We start from the raw sequence: 24,842 nt of genomic DNA, 5'->3' as shown, positions 1-24,842 counted from the left end.
ATTTTTAGTAAACCAAACTAAACAGTTTACTGTTTTTGGCTAAAAATGTTGCGTAAACAGACCCTTAATTCACAACAACAACCTTGCATAAAGTTTCATCTTCAAAGACATTGAGGACAACACTCACAAAATATGCTGTGTTTACATTTACATGGTGTGAAGTACATCAAATTTGATTTAATTACAGCTAAAAACTGACTTTCTGGCATTTTATGTGATTTTTTTTCTGCTGTTCACACTCAAGTACAATAAAATATGCTCACATTCTTTTCAAATATGCACAAATTCTGATTTTGTACTCTGAACATGCAAAGAAACTTGGAGATATGGTTTGGGTATACAGATCTGCACACATACCTTGTGTTTATTAGTGTCCCAGTTGTGCAACAGACGGGCAGGTATGAGGAAGAGGTTGTCCTGGTGACAACTTGTGCAGTAGTACCAGCCGCTGTAGGCGCAAACTTTGGCCTTGCCCCGTGATAGACCCACTGGCCTCTGACATCCTAAACAGACAAAAAAACAAAAAAAAAAAACAATGCAGCAATAAAAAGGAGGAACCTCAAACAATCCACAAATCAAATCTGGCATGGCAGAGATCAAATCTGGGTTAATGACAACTTTAATGACCACCTAATCTACTGATGAGGCCACGACCTAGTTAAAACCTGACAATCATTGGTGAAAGGTGATCAACCTGTTTGGGTAATAAAGGTTTTAAGACACAACCCTGGTTAAACACAGATAAATATTACTGATAATCCACATGATTTACTGCCCAAAATCTACTGATTAAATCCCAAACTAAAAAGGTGTTTTTACCTTTCCAAACAAGTGTTTCTTTGTACTACACATTTTAAAGGTGATATGTCCTGAAAGTGCTTTGCTTTGTCTTCTAAACATATTGTTCAAGTTGCCTTCAAACAGCTGAGGCGGTGCTCCAGCAACAGGCTTATCCCAAAGGAACCAAAACAGGTGAATGCGAGCATGGCAGGTGTCCCTTATCCAAACCATCTGGGAGAATTGGGACAGCGTGGACGTTCAAAGAATAAAAAGAGAATGAAAAGGAACAGGCACAGACGGATATAGACTTGTACAATCTTTTCGGTGGAGCGTAGCGTCAGATATACACTTCATAGGGAGAAGAAGAAATGAGGACAAGATGGGAGGTAGGATAAAGAGGACAAAAAACAAGTCAGAAAAGACAGTCTCCAAAAAGAGCGAGGCAGAATGTTATCGCTACAAATATCTGTAGAGGGAGACACTGATTACAGTGTTTACAGGCAATGCTGTAGGTCTATTTCTGATGTATTGTTAGCTGGCTGGAAAGGGCTGAGCTGAAAACAGCGATAAAGCATGCGCATCCCAGACTGTAAAGAGAAAGGCATCACTTCCTATCAGACTCAAAACAGTTTGTTCAACCAAAAATGACCATTCTGTCACTATTTATGTACACCTGTTATTTAATTTTTTCCCCCTCTACAGAGCTCAAAAGTTTTTATCACAATGCATACACTGTTATTCCATACAAACTCCACAGATGCTGAGGAATGGAGTAAATAAGGAAGCAAATTACACTTCCGATTCAGATCAGTGCAGTGACAACTGACATTATCGGAAAATTAGATTTATGAAATCATTAAACCTGTTCTTTTATTCCTTTTTTTAATATCAGTATGCCTGAGGTCTGGAGGTATTATAAAGTTGATGACGACAACATTTCCATAACAAACTCTGAGATATGTAAACCTGGGATTGCCTGCTGGGTATTTTACGTTGAGGTGCTTTTTGTTTTTATATTAGATTTTTTTTAATACTTACTGTTCGGGACAGCAAAAGTTCAAAAGTGAAGAATTTATGTTATGCATTACTTGATTGTTCAAGCTACCTCACAGAAGTGCTATAAAAATAAGGTGAATTAAATAAATCTGTTTCTTCGCTCTTCTTTATACTTTTATGCATTATAGAAGTATCGATTTGGGTATCGGTAGATGCTCATAATCAATGACTCAGACTTGAGGGCAAAAAACCCGATCTGGACACCCCTAGACATAACACTTTCAAAATGATGTATGCCAGGCCAGTATTTAGCGATCACTTCTTATTAAATACTACCTGTAGGGAACTGACAATGTGCCATTAATGGCTCAGTGCTTGAGTACGATTTGACGTGTCTCTGTGTTTGGTTGTGATATGAAGTAAATCCATGCTTCATGCTGAGGAATGGAGTAAATAAGCAAGCAAAATACACACTTCTGATTCAGATAAGTGCAGTGACAACTGACATTATCGTAAAATTACATTTATAAATTCATTAAACTTGTTCTTTAATTACTTTTTTATATCAAATAATTATATACATATATACATACAATTTTGAACAGGGTATACTACAATTAATAACACTGTAAAATGGTAACACTGCGTATTATTAGTATTACAATTTACATAATTGTAGACGTCTGAATATGTCTGGAAACTCTATTGCATTATTTTGCAATTAATTTTCTTGCAAACTTGGTTCTATTTTAAGTCAATTTTTAAAACAGCTATTTTTTTTAGGAAAAACATTAAACTACACTACCTTAGTCTTGTCGACCAAGTATTAGGAATAGCACATGATAACTCGACTTCTAGTTAATCATTCAGTATCAGAAGTGTTTTTTATAAAAGATTAAGACCTCTAAATGATGCTTTTTTTTAAACAAAATAAAATATGATCATGCCTTAATTTTTTATTATTTAATTAGGACAGCAAGCTGAGACTTGGACAAAGGTCTTGTCACTTAACAGAGATAATGAACAAGTATAGAATATAAAGTCATGGAGCAGTGAAAAAAGAATTAAGAATTAATATTGTGTATGACTTCCATGCTCTTGGACGACTGCGTGCATACATCTCTGCAATGACTGAAATAACTTTTAATAAAGTCATCTGGAAAGGCAAAGAAAGCCTTTTTGCAGGACCCCCAGAGTTAATAAAGAACTTTAGATTTCTCTTTAGATGCTTCCTCCTTCATCTTACCCCATACCTCAGGCTGTTGAGGTTGCCATCCACTCTGCAGATATCTTGCACTCCCCCATACTGAATGTGACCCCAAATAATGATTTTTCCTTCACCAAACTTCACTGATTACTTCAAGAATCTTGGGTCCACCTGGGTTCCAATAGGTCTTCTGCAATTTTTGTGATGATTGGGATGCAGCTCAACTTTTCCAAATGATTAACTAGAAGTCAAGTTATTATTTGTTGCTCTTACAACTGGGATCGACGACAAGACTTTTGTCAGGTAGTGTAGGTACTGAAGACTGGGTTGAAATGTTTTTGGTCCATTTGCAACATGTAAAATGAATATGTGTGCTTAATGCACAAGACAAAATTAATGAAAACTTTTGTTTTTGGAATAAACTTCATTCCGGTTTTTCTTTTTCCTTCTTTAACTTGTGTACGTAAACTTTTGCACTTCCCCAAGTAATTTTGTGGAGAAATGTGCTGTTTTCTGATGCATAATAAAATAAATACCAAAAACTGGGCAAATGTTATTTTCTGAATAAGTCTCTTGCACAATACATTGCCAAGGAATACTGCCGTTCTAAACCAAGAAAAGAAAATTTACTCTATTCCATTTCCAAACCAATACGTAATGGGTTGTTCTAGCTGAGGTTAGGCGCTAGCATCATGCGCTGCCCCGTGTTGCCAATGTAAACTTGAGGTTTTCAGGGGCAGGGACCCCAGACTATAAAAAGTCAGAGGTGGTGTCCCCCATGCCACAGCTGATGGGTGCCTGATATTTGGGCTAAACCACAGACCATGCAGCAGGGTGTCATGTGTCAGAGTTGCCTTGTAATCAGCATACATGCAGAGCGTAAACCCGCAAATACCACCCTTTTCCTAAAATAGCATTTCGTTGTACAGCACTCATGCTATAGAGACTGTTATTAAAAGTGAACTAGTTGAGGCTGGGCTTTTCAGCGAAAGGAAAACAAAAAATCATGCACAAATTAAAGGAGAAACAGTGAGTCAAAAACTTGACGTAAACGTTTGTATGCATTCAACTGGCTTCCAAAGCATAGTTTCTGCATAGCATCATGAAGGAATCGGTAGCTAACAGCTCAAATGTGCCTTATGTGGTGGTACAAAAAACTGCTTATATTAACATGTACATGCAAGCTTATCTGTAAACACGTAAATTAAGCTAGTTGATCTACTGTTCATCTGTCAGTCCATTTACACGACACAATGTGTTAAAGTAACTTAACGCACTGCAAAAAAAAAAAAAGCTTTACTCATATATTTTTTGTCTCGTTTCTAGTCAAAATAACAAAAAGAAAATTCTTAAAGAAGCATTTTTTAGACAAGCAAAATATATTGTCTTGTTTTATAGGCAAACTCATTTGATATTGGCATATTATTTCTGAAAACAAGCAAAATAAGCTGCAAATGGGGTAAGCAAAATAATCTCGAACACTTTATTTTGATAGTCCATTTGAGTATTAGTATACTGTCTGCTTAATTTCTGTTGATACAACTCCAACTTGGCATGGGACGATAATCGTTTTCAAGGTATACTGCGGCTTGGAAAAGTCAAGGTTTTAAAAAAACAAAAAAGTTATGTGTAAGATTTTTTATTTGAATTTTCTTTTAGCACAACAGCATCTCCAGTAGAAAAGATATCCAAAAGATGCCATTTTTAAATTGTAATAAATTATGTGTTTTAGAAACTAATGAAGACAGCAGAAGTCAATAATCCATTTGAATTATTTAGCCTGACATGTTTAGAGCTCAAAAATATTTTAAGTGTTTCTCAAAATAAAATATATTGTGTATTGTAATTGATTATATTTTTGATTATTTTTTTTATTTAGATTGTAATAATTTGGATTGTAATATTTAAAACAGTAGTTTAAGTAATGCGTTCACACTGAAAACTTTAAAAGGAATAAGTGCACTTTAATTATCCTGACGATAACTGGTAAAATGAAGTGTGGAAAGTTAAACACTTCACAGTCAACGACCGCAGCTTTGCTCAAATAGTGGAAGGGGCGGGGCTATCAGGTGCTCATGTTGGATTACTTTATTCATTTTGGATAGTGAAAACAATCTGATGGTGAATGCGGTTTTACTCATGGCAGGTATTATTTAGTACTTTGGTCATTTATTTCACTAATTTGGCAACCGTCAAACGCCATCAGGGAAACGGTTTGAATTTCTGCTCAGTAAAAAAAACTTTTGTGTTCCATTTGGGACAACACTACATACACATACTATGCTGTTGAGTGTGTAAGTGCATTAGTACAAAGTGCATAGTGTGCCATTTGGAATGCAGCTTACTTGTGAAAAATAACATGTCAAGAGCTCCATGTTTAAATTCCTAATTTAAAAGAAAAGTAGAAAAGGTACCTGGATGACCTAATACCTTACCATCTCGTAAAGCCATAAAAGAGGATTTATGATAGAGTGAAAAGATGAACGTTACAGTAAGAGTTTATATATAGTTACAAATTTCAATAAATTTTTTGTTTTTCTTTAAGTTGGCTGACCACGCTCTACTGAATTTCACGTGGTGCATTAACATAAAGCCTGTGATTTTCTGGTATTTAAAGACTTATCTCCCAGATATAATGTCAAGACATTCTATTGTTTGGTAAGATATATTAAAAACAGGTCATCAGACTGGTAATACTAATCAAGAAACCCCTGAGATAAAACTACAGCAAACTACGGGAAATGGAAACAACAACAACAACATTCACTCACGTTGATCAGCTTTTGAGTCTAGGGATTAAATTATTTCCATGCCTCTAGTTTAAATTAATTAAAAAAAAACATAATTTTAACTAATTTTAACTTTGAAAGTAAAAAGTTGTAGTATGCACGTGTAAAGGACCTTTGCTTACACAAGCAAAATAAATGTATTCTGAAAGGCTGTTTTTGGCTATGCTAAGCATTCCTGTCAAAACTATAGTTCATGGCTTTCATGTGACATTTTCAAGACATTATCTCAAATCAATTACTTTAATCCTACCAAAACTAAACTTCTAATGCTTGCCAAAATATTCGACACATGCAGAAGAGCTACACCAGACTAAAATGATCTTACTGAGCTTTCTAGCAAACTGCCTGATCCATTTCCTCTAAAGCCTGATGGTCTAGAGAGATTCTGGAGAGTGGCCAGAGAGCATGTCACTTCTGGGAAGGAGTTGGCCGGTTGAAAACCACAGACTCTGTGTATTGTGGACATCACAGTTTGTGCCAGTAAAGCACAGCCCCACGCATGAATTCCCACATACGTTCAAACACACAAGGTGCAGGTTTACACATACGAGTCAGACATCCAGCACAGAGAATATCCCCAAGAGGGCTGCGGATATTAAAACTAATCGCAGCCATGCACTCTAATAGGTTGGAAATCTGGGCCTTGACATTAGAATACATGCAGTGCTCATTTAACTACATGAATTGAACACGTTTCTCAAAATGTCCCAATGTCATAGCCAAGCATGATTGAAGGGGAACAGCATGTTCCTTGCGAAAAATAAATAAATGGGGCCAACCTGGGACTGTGGGAAAGATGGGGAGCCATGCCAAGCAAGGGTGTTTGATGTGTTCACTTGGTCACTGTAGGCAAGATTCCCCTCTTTCATTTTCAACAGCACCCTGTTGCCCTAAAATGGCAACTATTTGCACAGAAAAAAGAGGTGAAGTAGGGCAATCTGAGGAGCGCTTGCACAATGGTTTTGTAGTAGAATAAACGCAATGGCTCTGGAGGAGCTGTTCAGTCCTTCACTACGAGAAGGTCTCTCTGTTTTCTTCCAGTAAGGGCTGCAACTTGCGCCACTTTCAAGCAGCCCGCCGAGTTCCACGGGACAAGAACTCCAGGGTGGGGCTTTGTGGCTCCATAAGCGTGAAAGACGACAAGGCCTCAGCTTTGATGTCTCCTATTCAAGCTGACATCCACTTCAAAAAAAAGGTGGCATAAGGTTGTGCGTGCGTAAGTGTGCTCACACATGTTTGCTTGAGACAGATGCACTGCTCATCTTTTTGATGTAAACAGCAGTCCCTTGGACCTCATTCTCTCCACCTGACCCCACACTCCCTCTATTCCCACCTACAGCTGGATCTTCCCATTTGATCTGCTGTCCTTGTACGCTCTACAGGGTACTTTAGTGGAAGTGTGTGGAAAAAAAGCCCAAGCTGGGTTCAAGCAAACTATGTGATTTGGCTTGAGAAAGGAGAGTATGTGTGTGTGTGCTTGAGAGGGGAAGGTAAGAGGACCATTCTCTTCGACTGCTCCAAATAGATGACACAATTGACCCTCTAAACAAAGTCCTCCTATTCTGTCAGCCTATTGATTTGAATAAAGTTTGCTCATTAAGTGATGATCAGTAGTGCTTTGATGGGAGATATGCAAGGTAAGGATGAGAGGTTGGTGGATAAGCATTTAAAAAACAAACAATAATACATATACCATGTAATACATTTGAAATATACTAAAACCAAGGCAGGAACAAGTGTTCCTTCTTTTCGGGTGCTGCACTTCAATAGTTGTTCTTCTCTTCTTTAGGATCTCCAGACTAATGCATCACAACCCCTTTCAGTATCCCCCGCACAGAGGTCAGCTGACAGACTCTTTTGTAGATGCTGACAAACTGGGGCCAAGAGGTATTGCGAAGGGAACAAATGACAGAGAACAAACCGGGCCATAATAAAAGACTGCAACAATAATACAAAACTCTACCATGCCATCATAATGAAGAGCCATTACCACCTCCAATCACGACCCCAGACCATGCTCTCTTCCACACTCTTGATTCAGTCCACTTTGGATGAAAGAGAAGTTTCTGTAGTTAAGAAACAACTAAATATAAAGTAACTATTCAAGTCTTTAGGCAGATTTCTATGCATGCTACAGTACAGACAATATTAAAGGTAGCTTAATATTTCTAAATGTCTTTATATTTTAAAAATAGTGCAATTTTTGTGACTGATTTGGTGTTTTGCAACTGTTCATAGTCTAAATAGACTTACATTTAAATGAGTATGCAGTTCCTGGGAAGCACTCATATTTAACAGCCAATTTTCAACACAATTTAAGAGTATTCAAACAAACAAAGTTAACATATGCTAAAAAGTAATATAGTTTTGATTACATCAAGAAGAAAAACATGTGAACTAATGTCTGATTAACAAAATAATTTTAAAAGAATAGGATAAAAAAAGGTTTTGAGTGATAAAAAAAATACATACAAATGAGGCGAAGAACAAGAAGAGAGAGAGAGAACTGAGAGAGAGGCTGCTGAACTCAGGGATGTACCCAGCTGTTCTGTTCTTTTTAGACCGACACCTCCCATTCAAAAAAATCTCTTTCGTGGCCCCTGAATCTAACAATTAGCTTCCGCACAGATCGCAGCATCCAGGGAGCCTTTGATTCTAAAAAGGGATTTTTTTCTGCTTTATATGGGCCAATTATCGTCAGGTGCCTGCTGTCCTTGTTCGGTGAGGCTTTCAAATTTCCTGCATTAAAAAGCTGGTTGTTACAACCGGGGAGAAAAGCGTTTTATTCACATCCACTTAGAGGGCGGAAATTTCACACCAGAAAAAAAGAAAGAGAAAGATTGAACCTACTATCATATGCTACGAAACGACATAACTGTAAGTGCTCAGATGGATATACCTGACCTTTGAAGGCCACCATAGCAAAGCCACAGACATCAACATAATCAAACAGTATTTGGAATGGAGAGATGGTGCTTATATGCCAAATTACAGACCTTTGTTGAGGGTTTGCTTTGTATCATGATTGCATGTTTGCTTGAGTGATCATATCATGTGGCATATGTTGGAAAATTCAGCTATTTGAATTGAAACAATTCTCAGTGTGTGAATCATCAATTTCTTTTGGGGTTGAGGGAGCTTGCGGAATCATTTGACTCACAGAGAAAGGCTGACGTTTATAAAGACAGGGCATTTTCCAAAGACAAAAAGTCAATATGAGCTGGAAGTCCTAAAGCTGTAATTACAGATACAGATCTGAATACAGAAGAAGTGATGCACACAAAAACCTGGCATCTCTTGTCTCTGGCACCAATAGCCTAGTGGTTAGTGTGTTAACACATAGTACTGAGGTGCTCACGGCAACCAGAGTTCGATTTCCAACTTGAGGTCCTTTGCCAATTCTGTTCCCTCTCACTCTGATCTCCATTATTTTCGTTTGCACTATACTGTCCTTTAAAAATAAGGTTTAATTGCACTGGAAAGAATCACCTACAGTATAAAGGGCAAATTAAAAGAGTACCATAAAATTTGGGATCTGTTTACACAATTTTCGAAACAAAACCATACAATGGCACAAGAAAATACCTCTCATGCTACTGGTTAACTGATTGCTCCGTGTATGTGTGAATTTTTGCATGTGGAATACAGTACATGTTTTATTTGCCTTAGCCCATGTATAACAATACATTTACCTGTTCAACTGAATTTGAATGCTTTGGGGGAGGGAGGGGGGAAGAGTTTAAATGTAAAAAAAAGTGTTATGTTAAATTTGAAGTAGGTTTTTTCTACAATAAAAAAAGTTTAAAAATAAATAAATAAGGTTCACAAATCCTAAAAATCATTATAAAGATATGGCATCCTAAAGCACTTAAAAGCAATATAACAGAACAATTAAGAATGTTAACCATGTTCCATTGACAACATTCACTAGATACGTACTGTACATGCACATTAGATATCTCTTGTGAGTACTTATTACCAGATGTAATTTGGGGAAAACGTTTCTAAATTCTCTATCATACTTATAACATAATTCTCACATTTATCACTGATTTCGAAGGTGAAATGTGACATTAATTGACATTCATCTAAGAATTTAACAACAACAAAAACCTAAGAAACAATCGATTATGAACATGAATAGTTTGGTAATCAAATAATATAATATAATAAACATATAACATGTGTTAAATGATTATTTGCTACTATGATAGGAATAATAATACAAATAAAATCCTAATTAATTTTTGATTATTGACTGATTTACCTGCTGGTTTTTCTTATCAATATCCAAGTAGCTCGATTGACTTTTTTATAAATAGTTATTGAATTTATTTAATCTTTTTAATTTTTCAAAATGATAATGCAGTGTTACAATTTTACCCCCAACCACAAAAAACTGTGATTAACACTAATCATTTCTGTCACAAAGAATACAAATGAATGTGCAATCTGTGAGAGGTCTCAGCAAAATTCTCCCTGCCTATTGAATAATGACAAACCCAATAGCTACATATGAAGATATGGTGAAAGTGCAATTATGAGGAGGTGGTCACCTGCACATCGGAAGCTCTGAGCAGTGAGGCCCTTTTCTACGGCCAGACAGGTAAGGATGCTGAGAAAGCTAGTTGTGACAGACTGCCGTTTAGCTCTCTGGGCCTCCTTGTGCTTTTTCTCCCTGGTTGGCTTGTTCCTCATCAAGACTCCGCTGGGGGCTTCAGTACTCTCACACTGCGGCCGCTGAGCTGTCACTGCAATGCGAAGACCCTCCACCCAGTCCTGGGCCTTAGCCTCATTCTCTGCCCGCAAACGTAGCACATCATCAGGAAAGACGACCTGAAAGCGGGAGCTCCTGCCTCCGTCTTCATCATCCCGCTGCACAGCCAGACAGGATGCCAGCTGGTACCGCAGCACTGGCTCAGACACCGGACCTCTTCCCTCAGTCGGGAAGGCCTGCAGATCAGTCCTGCTCAGTACAAACGTGAAGGCCCTCCAGTTGTTGAGGTCGGTGAGTTGGTGCAGAAGGCCAGACTTGAGAACATCAGCACAGTGCTGGGTGAACAGTGGTAGGGCGGTGGGACGTACCAGTGGACGAGGAGCGGGAACCATCGCTGCATCTGGGTCAGGTTCATGGGGGGTTGGGGAGTTGGCACAAGCTGGCTCCGCTTTGCTGTGAGTGGGACGGGCGGCCAAGACTCGTTCCCAGAGGAGTCTACGCCACTCCAGTGCCTCCCACTGGCAGGGTGCTCGTAACTGCACACGGGTGCTGTTAAAGAAGACGGCCTGTAGCACCCGTCCGTCCTGTGGCTGTGGCGCACTTACCCCTTGGCAGTGGGACAGCGAGAGGGCGGCACATAGCTGCTGGTTTCCGCTGCTGTCGAGGCTGTAGAGACGCAGTTCGCAGGGTGTAAGCTCCACATGACAGGCAGTCCACCGTCCCCACGGGCCTTCTCGCTGTTCTAGAGTTCCCTGCTTCACCAGGTAAGAGCTGCTCTCCTTGTGAGCTGGAAAAAATAAATCAGAATTAGATTCTTCAATGTCAATAAACAACTACAGACTCAAATATCTTAGAGAAAAAAATAAAATAGATAAAATGGCTGAATATTACAACATTTGGCTACACCATGCATGTAAGAATCAAGTGATTTCTGGTGAATTGATCAATATAAATTGATTTTGTTAGTATTTTTAACACTATATACCTTAATTAAGAGCAAGTTTCAAGGTGAGTAGTCACAATCTGCTAGATTTTAAAATTTTAATATTCCTTTTAGGTTGGAGAGAGTACAACTCTATTTTAAATAGTAATAGTAATTACGGTTCTCAATTCCGGATGCAAAATTTGCACATTTTGTATGTCTTCCCTACTTAACACAATTCAGGTTCATGAACTGATCCTTGTGTGTCGAATAAGAGAGACTTCCTAAATATGCAGGGCGAGGGGCACGAGGACCGGAATTGAAAACCACTATATTAGCTCAAGAAATATATAGCTTAGAACTTAAGCAAACAAAATAATCTTTAAATGAATAAGGACAATGCAAAAGACCTAAAGCAGGGGTGCCCAAACTCGGTGCTGGAGGGCCGGTGTCCTGCAAAGTGTGTGTGCGAAATTCTGTTGTATGGCCCAGCGAAAGGGGGTGGGATTAAACAAGATAATTAGACATAAAAAAAGCCAGTGATTAGTCCATGTTTTAAATAGAGGTCATGTTTTGATCTTCGACTGGTCTCACGGAATCATGTAATGCAAATTCGCACATCAGAGTTTTCCAAGCTTGAACTTTCCAATGCAACAAACTGTGAAACTTGTTGCACGAGCTTGCGTTTCCGGTCTGACGCATTCACATGCATATGAATGGAAGTCTATGGGGAGAAAAGTGCAGTGTGACCGCAGCTTGACAAGGCAGAAACATCCTTGCAAGTGTGTTGAGGCAAGCTAAAATCTGCTAGACACCAGCCCTCCAGGACCGAGTTTGGACAACTCGGACCCTAAAGGGTATCTAAAATGACAATTCAAATTCAAAATGAACCCTCAAGTGTTTCCAAAGTGAAGAAACCTAGGAACCTGCAACTATTGACTTCCATAGAATTTGTTTTGGGGGGTACTAATTACAGGTTTTTAGCTTTCATCAAAATATGGTCACCACAGCAGAATGAACCGCCAACTTATCCAGCATATGGTTTACACAGCAGCCCTTCCAGCTGCAACCCATTACTGGGAAACATTCATACACTCTCATTCACATGGATACACTACGGACAATTTAGCTTAATCAGTTAACCTATACCACATGTCTTTGGACTGTGAGGAAGACCGGATCACACGGAGGAAACCCACGCGAACAGGGGGACAATGTGCAAACTCCACACAGAAATGCCAACTGACCCAGCAACCCTCTTGCTGTAAGTCAATCGTGCTACCCACTGCGCCACCGTGACGCCTATGGTAAACTTATCCTGTCTTAAAAGAGAGTGACTATCCCACCCTAACTAGTTTGTCCTTCTGTGCAACTGGCTGGCACCAGGGCCCCCCTCCCGTTTGTCTGGAACCCTGCATGTGAGATGTTCACATCATCCATGATAGATGCTATTGTGCTGTTTGATAGCAGTGTATCCAGCAGCCACCACAAAACAGGAAGAACCATTATTGTGTGTCAGGCTGCTGTGCAAACAAAACGGCTAAGAGTGACCCCTAATCTTTGGCACTCCTTTTCAGCCCTTCCTTTCTCTGTCCATTTCTTTCACATACTCCCTCCTTTATCTCCTTTCCTCTCTTGGTCCACAACACCCCTTGTCCTTACATTTCCTTGGCTGGAAACTGCCAGTTTTCCTCTCAACCCTCGGGAACCTGCTGGGTGCCCCGGGCATCTGTGCCTGGACAGACCCACAGAAACACACAGAGGCCAAAAAAGGGTAAAATAAAAGCCAATGCTCCTCTATTGTTTTCATAAAGTCTTATCTCAAAATACCAGTCAAACCTGCACCTTCCATAACATCTGTAACTTATAACAGACAGTCCCTGCCCTAAAGTGCTGAAACTGTGAGCCCTGTAGGGTTAAGTTCAGCAAAACCTGCGACAACTAAACATGCTTCAGTCCTCTAGATTGAAGGTTGTGGATGTTTGGGGGCTCCTTGCACTCAGAGGTCTTCAAAGGTGCATAGCTTGCAGCAATGGAAAGAGTCATTACTAATTTCACGGCAGAGAGGATGTGAGGCGTGCTGACATGACCCAATTAGTGAGCTGGTGCAAGGCCAGTCAGCCTGCAGAGCCTCAACCTTTCCAAGACCTTCCCATCTGCAAGAGGCTAACAGACGCATTTGAGACAGACAGGCATGATGGCACATGAAACCAGTGCAAATAATGATACCACTCATAGATGGGCATGAAGGATACAGTCATTGATGATAAGAGAAAATTTGAGAAGAAATTTAAAAAAAGCAGACAAATATAGAAAGGTCTGGGTCAATTCCAAATGGCTAAACTAGTAAAGTCAAATCTGACATATTTATGTAACATAGTAGCATGCAAATTTTACAAATAGTATGAAATTCTCAAAAGGTTTGAGTCAGTGCTTAATGTTTTTATTCTTATTTTAGTATTTACAGAAAATATTTATTATTGTATAATTAATTTATAAAGAAATATAATTTAGAATACAATTTAAAATAATATATGTATTATGCAAGATTAATATTGATCAATTACATAAAAGTATATTGAAAAGTTACAAAAAAAAGCAAAACTGTTTCCAATGTTACTGCAATTTTTTGTCAAATAATCTACATATTTTAATTATTTTTAAGGGATCGTGTGTGAATCAAACTCATTCATTCGTTTGTTTTTCTTCAGCTTAGTCTCTTTTTCAGAAGTTGCCACAGCAGAATGAAACGCCAACTACTCCATTATATGTTTTACACAGCAGAGGCCCTTCTAGCCGCAACCCATTACTGGGAAACACCAATACACACTCATTCACTACAGCCAATGGAGTATATGCACACAGACTTTTTATATCAGCCAGCCAGCCTCAGCACTTCCGCTGAACTGCCTTTCAATTATAAAATTGCCACGTTTAAGGTCTGATTTGTTTAAAAAAACAGTGATCTTCTCTGCCTGATAACTATACAATTTAAAGTCCGTCTCAGACCACACAAAAAGCACTGCATTAAAATGTACCTCAGTATTTTCATTAGAGTTTCTGCGTTCGCCTCCTGATCCTGATGGCGCTAACGGTTACATCTAGCGTCTTTCATCTCGTTTTACACTTGAACAACTAAATGAATGCTTAAGTCTATTTAACTGAATGTATAGTAATTGCATTACAACATCGATGCTGTAAAAGAAACCTTGTTAAACTGAAAATAGTCACACAAAGCTTTCAGCGGAAGTTATTCATTGGCTAAATACACAAGCTGTGCATATACCCCAATAAGTTCATCCAACTCACCTATAGTGCATGTCTTTGGACTGTGAGGGAAATTGCACCACCCAGAGGAAACCCACACCAACACAAAGAGAACATGCAAACTCCACCCAGAAATGAAACCTGGCCCAGCCTGGACTTGAACCAGTGACTTTCTTGCTGTGAGGTGACAATGCTAACTACTGAGCCACCATGCCACCAGAGAATGAAGTTATTGCTGCTTAACATTTAGCTTTGAAAAACACAATATATTAAGACATAAAAAAAAAATCAGTTATTGTAAATTGCAATAATAATAATTTCACATTTTTTGCCTTGGATAAATGCCTACATGTAAATTTGTCTATAAAACCATCCTAATTCAAACAAAAAGTAATTAAATAAATAAATAATAATAACAATATGCTAAACCTTCATAAATAGTGATGAATAGCATTTAATTTGGTTTAGTTTGATGTAAAAGAGAACAAGCGACCTTGACTGTCTCTTTAATCATTTATCCAGAAACACTGCAATTTGATTCAGACTGCGATTAAAGCACAAATCCAATTTAAACCCTGTATAACTATATTCTACAAACAATAAAATTGTACTGCTTGATGTCCAATAAACATGCAAATGAGTAGACATGACTCAATTCAGATGTGCTCAAACGAAACAAAAAGCAGGGCTCACAGAAGAGTCTCTACATAATATGAGGTCATGATAAACAGCTGAGATGTTGCGCATAATCACCACCCACTTTACACTTTAATTAAAGACCAGCAAGTTTTGCTGTACTGTCTGACTCAGAGAACAAACTAAAAAATATAACGCTAAAACATTGCTAACATATTAACTGATTAAAGAAACAACATTTAAAATGTAAGGCCAGTCTAATATAGTTAAAAAAAAAAAAAAGGTCAACTATATTGTAATTGACATACGTAATGAACTACAGAGCCAAGTCAAGCATAACGCAAACACTGAGACCTGTGCAGTGAGGGGTGTAGGGCTTCCCAGTCTTAATCAGTAGATCTATCAGAATTACAAACTGGATGGGTTGCCAATATCTTAATGTCACCTAGGATTTAATCTCAGTCAGTCAAGAAAAGGTGGGCATTCGAGCGTAGAACTTGCTCTTATTTTCAATTGCTCCCATTGGCGCATTTGGCTGTAATTAACAATTTGCCCCATTAAGTTTTAAAACGGAAACAAGGACAGCCAAGAGGATTGCCATCACCTGCTATTTTGTGAAACCTAGCACTGATTTACTGGGTGTAGAAATAAATCAGCCTTTTTCGAAATGAGTTAATACAGAATTAAACCAGACTACTCGGGATCTAAAAAGCTTTAAAACAAAGTGGACAGTCTGTATTGGTGAACGTGTATTAAATCATAGTAACGTGTTAATCCGAACAGGTTACTGGGACTGTGCTGTTCTTGTTCTTAGAAATAGAACCACCTTTAGACGAAAACACAAAAGCAAACAAACAGGCCAAACCATAACTATAAGCAAACACTCGTTGAACCCCTCCACATAAAAGGAGGCCATTCCTGCAAAGAGCGCAGGTGAGCGGTGTTGACACAGACGTAGACACAACAAATCACAGGTGCGTGAAGATAAAAGCTACAACATCTTATAATAAGACTTTGATTAGGTGGAAAAAGTAATGAAGAACTGTGTCATTTCAGAAAAGTAATTTAATTTCTGGATACCAGGGGGAATAATAATAATACTATGACTTAACAAGACACAATAAACTGCCAGTTGATAAATGATTTTTCTTGTTTTTCTTGACTGAGATTGACATTTTATCCAAACCAGTCATAATAAATGACAGGGACAGTGAATTCAAAATACAGTTTAACGCAGCAGCATTTAGAGTCCAACTAGGCCTGTCACGATATCTATGTTTTGTGGTACTATATGTAGCACCAAAATTGCGATGAACAATATTTTTGTCATTTTAAGACCATTTTGACATTAAATTAGCATCATGATGCAAGTACACTCTTACAAAGAACACATGATGTTTTATTCCTAAGAATATATTATTTAATTCGTCATTTTAACAATTTAATAATTAGGCATTGGAATCAAATTGTGAAAACATATCCTAAAGAAATAAATAATAATAAATGTTGACAAAAATGTCCAAGGTGAAAAGAGCTAAAAAAAAAAAAAAAAAAAAAAAAGTTACAGATCTAATTTCAGTCGTCGGGCACCCACATGAAAATATACTATAGTAATTTATAGTAAATACTAGTGTTTTTTTTACTCATACTGACACCTCCAATAGAGATAGAGTCTGCGCAGTCAGCTGAAATGTGGCTAGAATTGTTTTTCATGTATGGGTGCATTATATATTGGATCACCAAAAATGATTGAGGACATGTCCACGTATTGTGCGATAAGTCGATATAATGATTATTGTGACAGTTCTAAGTCCAACAGCCTTCCAGAAGTAAAAATACAATTATTAACATTTCTGTTTATTTGGGACAATGCAGTATAACATTGCTACTAGAGCTGCACGATTAATCAAAGAAAGCTCATGAGCTCGTTTCGACCCCCACACATGATCTTAATCGAGCATTTCCACGATTCAGCCTTTTTAAAAAAATAATATTTATTACAGTCAGAACAGAAGCAAAAAGGCGATCGCACAAGTCTTCATATTGTTTTATATATGTTTCTCAGCAAAGAGGACACCTACTCTATCCTATATAATGTTGAATATAATGCAAGAGGGAATCTGATAATGACAAATGTCATTACTTTACCAGTAAAAAATGGCCTAATAATGTTGTCAAAGACAGGTTGAAAGCTTTAATTCAACTTCAAAATTATAAATGGTTGTATTCTGATGATTTTTACAGTGCGTTAACAAATTTGATAAATTTAAAGTCTTTAAAAACATAAAATTTAGCATTTTAACCAACAGGAGACCTACACATAATATTTATTGTTGTTTTCCCATATGTTTGATTAACAACAATAATAATAGTCTACTCATATTAACCTTTGTTTTACATCTACAGAATTGTGAGAAAATCATGATCTTTATTTTAAGCAAAATAATTATTGCCAGAATCGTGCAGCACCAAATTGCTACAATTTAAATCAGCCAATGCACCACATATAGCCTTCATTTTAGGCCTTCTAATTTGTAGCCTTAATCCCTGGTCACTTTTTATACACTAAAACAGTACAACTACCTTTATATTATATATACACAAAAACATACATTACAAACACAATATACCAATAAAAAAAAGTAAAAGAAAACTTTTTGGTTCAACTGGCAGGTTTTTCCAAAGCCCTGTACCTTAAACTGAAAACGTATATTGTGCAAATGAATTTCTTTCTTTTTTTTTTCATTTGGTACTGTGCAGTTCAGATTGGTTACTCTTCCTGTGATAATTATTTTACTGCTTATTTTTGTAATTAATTGACATATAATTTTTGGGGCAAGATGACTTACACATTTACAAATCATTTTAACAAGAAACACACTAAAATAAAAAGTCAAACCTAAGCAGATTGCGCTTTTGCAAAAGGGTATTGCAATATTAGTTTCTCCTTGTTTTAAAAATATACTGTATCTTTGTCTTTTTGTGCAATTATCACATACTTTTTTGCTTCACATAAAGGTTGCAATGTTGTGATTAATCTTGGAGGGGATAATTTTGTCCATGGCTTATGAACTGTTTAACAAACAATTCTTTTTTAATCCTTATGAGAAAAACACTTCCCATAAGTATACTAAAGAAGTAAATGGGCACTTTTGTACTCATTGGCCCTGCTTAATCGCTTTATTAAGTATTTTTGTTGAGCCGATCACATTAGAGAACAACTCTAAAAACAGGTGCAAAGGGGGTCTGAATCTAGCTTGCCCACTTTAACTACTTGCAGAGATTTGCTTTCTTGGGAGTAGACACTCATGGGGTCAAATGTGTTTGAGCATCCACAAAAACAGCCTCCTCTTTACCTATTTATCTCATTTTTAAACATAACGAGATGCATGGTTTACCACCTCACAGTCAAAATGAGGTTGAGGTCCAAGAAACACATTCTGCATGGTTCTTTAATCTTATCACACAAAACATTATCTTATTTAAAAAGGCTAACATTGAATGTAATAAAATACATGACCGGTGCTTGAGCATTACTTGGGCTCTGTTGGGAGCTTTGATTGCCTGCCTGATATCAGTCAAAAGGCAAAGGTGGTACAAAATTTGATGGAGATGTCCACCTCATAATTCTCTCAGCAGGAAAATCCCTTCCGAGACTTGTTGCTAAAGAAAGCTAGCAATATGAGATTAAATTGGCGCCATCTGAGATATATTGCAAAAAATGATAAAAACTATGTTCTCAAACCCGTCCTGATTATAACACAACTCACAGTACATGGTGCAGTTTGTGACAATTATAGTACAAATCTCTTTTTGCATTTATATGTAAATTGTGCAAGCTTATAACACAATACAAAAATAAAAAAGTTAATAAAAGCCCCTACAAAGATCCCTAAAATTAAAACGGTCATAATTTATTCAGCTTACACATGTTCCAAACCTGTCTGAGTTTCTTTCTTCTGTTGAATATAAGTGTAGAAACTTAGATAGTGACCTCCAAAGTATTTATTTTCCATATTTATTAATATGAAAATCAATGGATTCTGTTTCTTCAATATATCTTCTTTTAAGTTCAACAGGAAAAAAAGAATCACTTGAAGATGGTACAAAATAATTTAAGGTATGAACACATTGAACAAGCAAAATACAAAATGGAGTTTACTTCTTACCATCCCTGTGGTCGTTTAGCGCCATGTTCTTGAACATATTTTTATCAATGGCTGGCATGCCATTATCGGTGTAGGTGCGGTTGTTGACATCTGAACGGGAGCGATTGTGGCCACGTTTGAAGCCCCCGCTGGACGTGTTGGTGGTGGAGTTTGTCTCTTTGGCATGTGCCGCCAAATCATTGGTGGATCGAGCTCGGTTTCTTTTCCCATTTCGAAGGCCCAGCACGCTGAAGGGAGTCTGTTCTGCCCAGGCCATATTACCAGGTGAAAGTTCAGACTGTTTTCCTGTCAGAAGCCCCCACACCCCACTGGAGTTCAGCTTGTCCAAGGTGGATGCCTCTTTAAGTTTGGGTGGGTGTACCTGGGCATCTCCGTGATTGTCATCGAGGCAGTGCAGGTAGTCCTCGGTGGCCTCGAGGGCTGGACTAATATCCTCGACCTCCAGACCCTCCATCACCTCGACAGTTTTGGTGTCACAGAAGAAGCCGAGGGGTGGAGAAAATGGACCGAATCCTCGTGTGCGTGAGGGCAGGATCGAGAAGCCTCAAGGCACCACAGACGGAACATCTGCTGTCTGGACCCGAATGGAAGTGTGGCAAAACAGATGGTCCACAAACGCCTGAACCCCTTCCAGAACTGTCACTTTATGAGCCAACGTTGTTAATCAAGAACCTAATGAGAAGTGACCGCTGTGCCAGCTATCAGTATCAGCAGTAGGTAAGGTGAGGGCAAACTCAGAGCTGTCTAGAACAGGTGTTGTCTTATCCAGATGAGCACTTCAATTAAATCCCTGCAGCCTGTAAGGCAGTAAATCACCAAGCGAGAGATGCAACATGGCATCAGGACGTCCTTCCCTAGGGTCTGACATCCTGGATTTAGACAAACAAGAGAGAAAAGCAAATAACGGTCAGAAAACATAGCAATAACCCCATGGACAGATAATGCTCTTGTTTCAGATGTCTGTGATATGCATGGAACACAATGTGAAACTGAAAGAGTAAGCTATTTTATTATAACATTGTACAAGCAATGTTTCAAGGTTCAAGGGCTATGGGTTTCAAATAAGAATAGCTTCTGAAGAGCTGTTTTTTGGAGGCACAGGATATTCACATAACAAACAAAGAGTTGGCTCCTATCATCAATTAATCACCCTCAAGTCAACGTAAATCTATTTTGTTAATCTGTGGAACACAAAAATATATTCTCTTCTATTTCTGCCTCTCCACTAAAATTCTACTCAGCCAAAACTGGATGCCAAATAGACGAGGAAGACACGTTTCTATTTACACCATATGTTTAAATCACTTCATTAAGCATGGGCCGATATAATATTCTGACAGTGTGATAACCTTGGAAAAAAATATCACGATTTTAGGGTATTGTGATTACTGCTCTTTTTAAATGTCTGGGTAAAAAACTACAACTTGTTTCCCCTTTGAATACAATATATTTTATTTTAAGAAACATTTCAAATATTTATTTTGGAGCAGTAAACAAATCTTTCTAAATAATTAAAATGAATCATTGACTTCTGCTGTTTTCATTTGTTTTAAAAACACAAATTCCTTTACAATGTAAATGACATCTTTTCATATCTTTTATGATGGAGATACAGTTGTCCTAAAAAAATCCTAAATATACCTTAGGAACGCTATAGCAGAAAATGATGGCGGTTTTAAAACCTTGACTTTTTGAAACCGCAATATACCTTTAAAACAGTTATCATTGCATGCCCACTCTTTATTATTAAAAACTACTTTTTAGGTGTTTTTAACCTTTATTTTATAGGGCAGTATAATGGAGATAAGATGGGGAGCAAAGAGAGAGCAGATGGATCGGCAAAATACCTCAAGCCGGGTCAAACTTGGATCACCATGAGCACCTCAGTCGATGCACTAACCACTAGGCTTTCGGCCCTGACTATTTAAAACAACAATCTTCAACTTACAGTAACTGCTTAATTCACACAAACATATTTTAGAAGTATCAGAGTTATGGCTAAACAAACTTTCAATGGAGTTATAGCTATTTCTCAGATTTTATTCAAAATAAATATATTAATTTATGTTCCAAACATCTACTTTGTGATTCAAAATTAAGAGTGTGAATAAATAACGAGGTGAACTAACCTTTTAAAAAACACAGTTTTCACTACAGTAATTATTCTCAGAGTGCCAAATAATATCTAACAATTCATCATTTATTTTTTAGAGAAAGTTTAGATCATGATTTTTTATAGTACATAAGTGTATATATTTAACATAAATTCTTGCTTACTTCTGGTATCTGATAAAGTCCATGCAGCTAAAAATGATGATGAGTGACAGGCATGGTACGATAACCGGTTTCAGAGTATTTAACTATGTAGCCTGACATGTTTAGTGTTCCAAAATATTATTAATGTTTCCTAAAATGTAATATACTGTATTAAATGGGGGGAAAAGTAGTTTTTTACAAAGAGATTTAAAAAGAAATTATTTTACAGCATTAAACACCACCGTAATACAGTGAAACCGTGCTATATTTATCCAAGGTTATCATACCATCAGAAACCTGTACTGGCCCATGCCCAGTGCTATCTCAGACTTGTTTTGAATTTTTCCAAAAGTTAAACATTAGCATTTAACTAATCTAACAAATACTCTAACACCCTCTCTGCAAATCAAACATGTCTACTTGATGATAATAGATCACATGACAATGACAACATGACAGATGTAGAATACAGTCATAACACACACACTCACAAATACTATTACACCTGCAATGAAAATCATTTTTAATGTTTTCAAAGTTTGTTCCTTATTATATATAATATTCACTCAGCCACGATTGGATTTGTCAACATCTTCCACATAAACACTTCTTTTCCTTTCCATGATTCAATTCATGTTTTGAAACACAAGAACCTATTCTGCATGCACGGCTCTAACGTTGCTTCCTTTTGTTATGGCCTTCAAACAAGAAACAATGCCAAATATTACAGGCAGCAAGCTTAGTTTTGGAACAGAGCTACAGCAGATGAACTCCACTTACCTTGACCTGTATTTACACTCACGGCACCATCATAACAAGTCATTGTCAGTTTCACACTACTACATGAATACCACAGAATCCGTTGAGCAGCCTACCTCATGTTCCAAAGCTTCAGGCACACAAAACCGACATCATCACTGAACGTTTCCAGCACAGGGTGGAGTTCCCCGTTTCTCTAACCATGAGCCCATCTTCACATGATCATGCAGACTCTCATCTTACTCATGTCTACTTCCTCCTCCAACACTAGCATTGATTCCTCTGCACTCCGACTCAAGGTCTTTCACTTTCTTTAAATCATCAATTATTAAAAGACCATTACATCATCTCAGAACAGAGACACACCAGACTCAGGATAAAAAAACAACAACAACAGAAACAATGAAAGAAAAATAAAGGGAGTCCAACAGAAAGCTCTATGTAGTAGTAGAATAATTAATATTAATAATAATAATAATAATAATAATATTAATAATAATAATAATAATTCCCTACATTTATATTGCACCTTTCTGTACACTAAAGTCACTTTACACATTTTGGGGGGGAATCTCCTCATCAAACACCAGTGTGCAGCATCCATCTGGAAGACGAGGTGGCAGTCGTATTGTGCCAGACCATACACCACACACCAGCTGATTGGTGAAGAGGAGACAAAGTGATGAAGCAATATGGGGATGGTTAGGAGGCCATGATGGACAGAGGCCAGTGGGCAAATCCTGGGATTTTTAAGAACCACAGAGAGTCAGGACCTCAGTCTCATCTGAAAGACGGCGCTCACTGAGCAGTATAGAGTTCCCATCAATATACTGGTGCATTAGGACTCACATAGACCACAGGTTGAGTGACCCTTGCTGGTCTCACTAACACCACTTCCGGCAGCAACCCAGCTTTCCCATGCCGTCCCCCATTCAGATACTGACCAGGCGCAGCCCTGCTTAGCTTCAGTGGGCAACCATGTGAGAGTTGCAGAGAGCTCTGCTATGTGGATTTTTTTTTTAAATTTTTGATTCTGATGATTAAAATTTTTACCAACAGAAAGAAATTTGCACAAAATAAAGCTCTCTATAGTCTTCAAAACAATGTAAAAACATATTTAAAAAAGAAAGCACCAGTATTTTGAATGAAGCCACTCTGAGACCAAATTCCCTATATCTCTGCAAATGAACGAATGGTCTTAAAAAATTACAATTTATTAAAAACATAAAAGGGCATGAAAATGTCTTTAATACTTGTTTAATTATAGGCATGACTATTTGTGAAATGTTAAGGGCTTATTTTTCCCCATTTTTGAAAGGCCATCATTAGCATAAAGTCCAACTATGTTTGTTGAAAGAAGCAGTTTCTACTAATAGACCTAAATAAATTTAACTAATTTAGCTCTAAATCACTTGCCATTTTGCACCTTCTAAATTTTTTTAGATTACTTCAAATATACAATAATATTAAGAGTATTATTATATTATTATATATATTATAATATATTATTTATTGCATATATTATTTGGAGTAAATACAGTAAATTCATTCAATTTGATTTTTTGCCTATATAGATCTTTCTTAAGAACACACACACATACCTACATACATATTATGAAAAGCAGACAATTTGAAACATAATTACTCTATATTTTGTCATAATTTGCACCATTCTAGTCTTCCAAACTGTATTACTTTTTCCATGCTCATACAAACAAAAACAAATCAATTTTTGATCAAGAAACCAATGTCAACAAAAACATGGCCAATGGCCAATAGTTTTCACAATATTATCTGTTTACAACAGAAAAAAAGAGAACTACATTTTTAGAACAACATGAGGGTGACTGAATGATGACTAATAATGTTTAGGGGAACTTTGCCTTTAAAACAGGATCAAAGATAAAATTAGAGCAGCAGCCAGCCTTATGAACCAGACCACTTACTACATTGAAAAACCTGGCTTGTAATGTTCACATCTCTGTAGACAAATTTTTCAGGCAGAGCTGTGGAGATCCACTTCTATTATTAGCTGTTTCACAGCTAGCATCAATCTCCACACTGAGACAGTGACCAAGCAAAGTTATGGTCTGCATTTAATGTGTGATAATTATAAAGTGAGCTCTCTTAATACTATGTTATACAATATAATAATGCTACCACTACTGCAGCACTATAATAAATTAGGTTTACATTCACATTACACCCTCCACTAACGTAAATCATATTATCATAGAACTTTATGACAGGACACTCTGTCAGTAACGTAGACTGCTTACAACTGTACGTCTCTAAAAAAAATGGTGTCTGCAAAAGTTGTCAGCAGTATAAGACAAAGGCATAT

The 24,842-nt window shown here is 37.3% G+C and overlaps 1 protein-coding gene across 7 annotated transcripts in view; it reads right to left on the bottom strand.

Moving 5' to 3' along the window:
• Window positions 1–24,842, bottom strand: part of plekhm3 (pleckstrin homology domain containing M3) — a 63,765-nt gene that overhangs the window by 37,186 nt on the left and 1,737 nt on the right. For all 7 annotated transcript variants that reach the window (XR_015499495.1, XR_015499497.1, XR_015499496.1 and 4 more), the window contains exons 2-4: window positions 19,484–20,352; window positions 10,329–11,276; window positions 358–503 (exon numbers count right to left, since the gene is read on the bottom strand). Coding sequence is in view for 1 of the 7 variants with exons in the window: in XM_087267960.1 (XP_087124086.1) it covers window positions 358–503; window positions 10,329–11,276; window positions 19,484–19,937 (1,548 nt within the window). In the remaining 6 variants the exon portion in view is untranslated. The remainder of the gene's footprint in view (window positions 1–357; window positions 504–10,328; window positions 11,277–19,483; window positions 20,353–24,842) is intronic.

This window comes from Danio rerio, chromosome 9 (assembly GCF_052040795.2).
Source record: "Danio rerio strain M-AB ecotype USA chromosome 9, GRCz13ab, whole genome shotgun sequence".
NCBI classification, from domain to species: Eukaryota; Metazoa; Chordata; class Actinopteri; order Cypriniformes; family Danionidae; genus Danio; species Danio rerio.
This window is presented reverse-complemented; position numbering and strand designations above follow the sequence as displayed.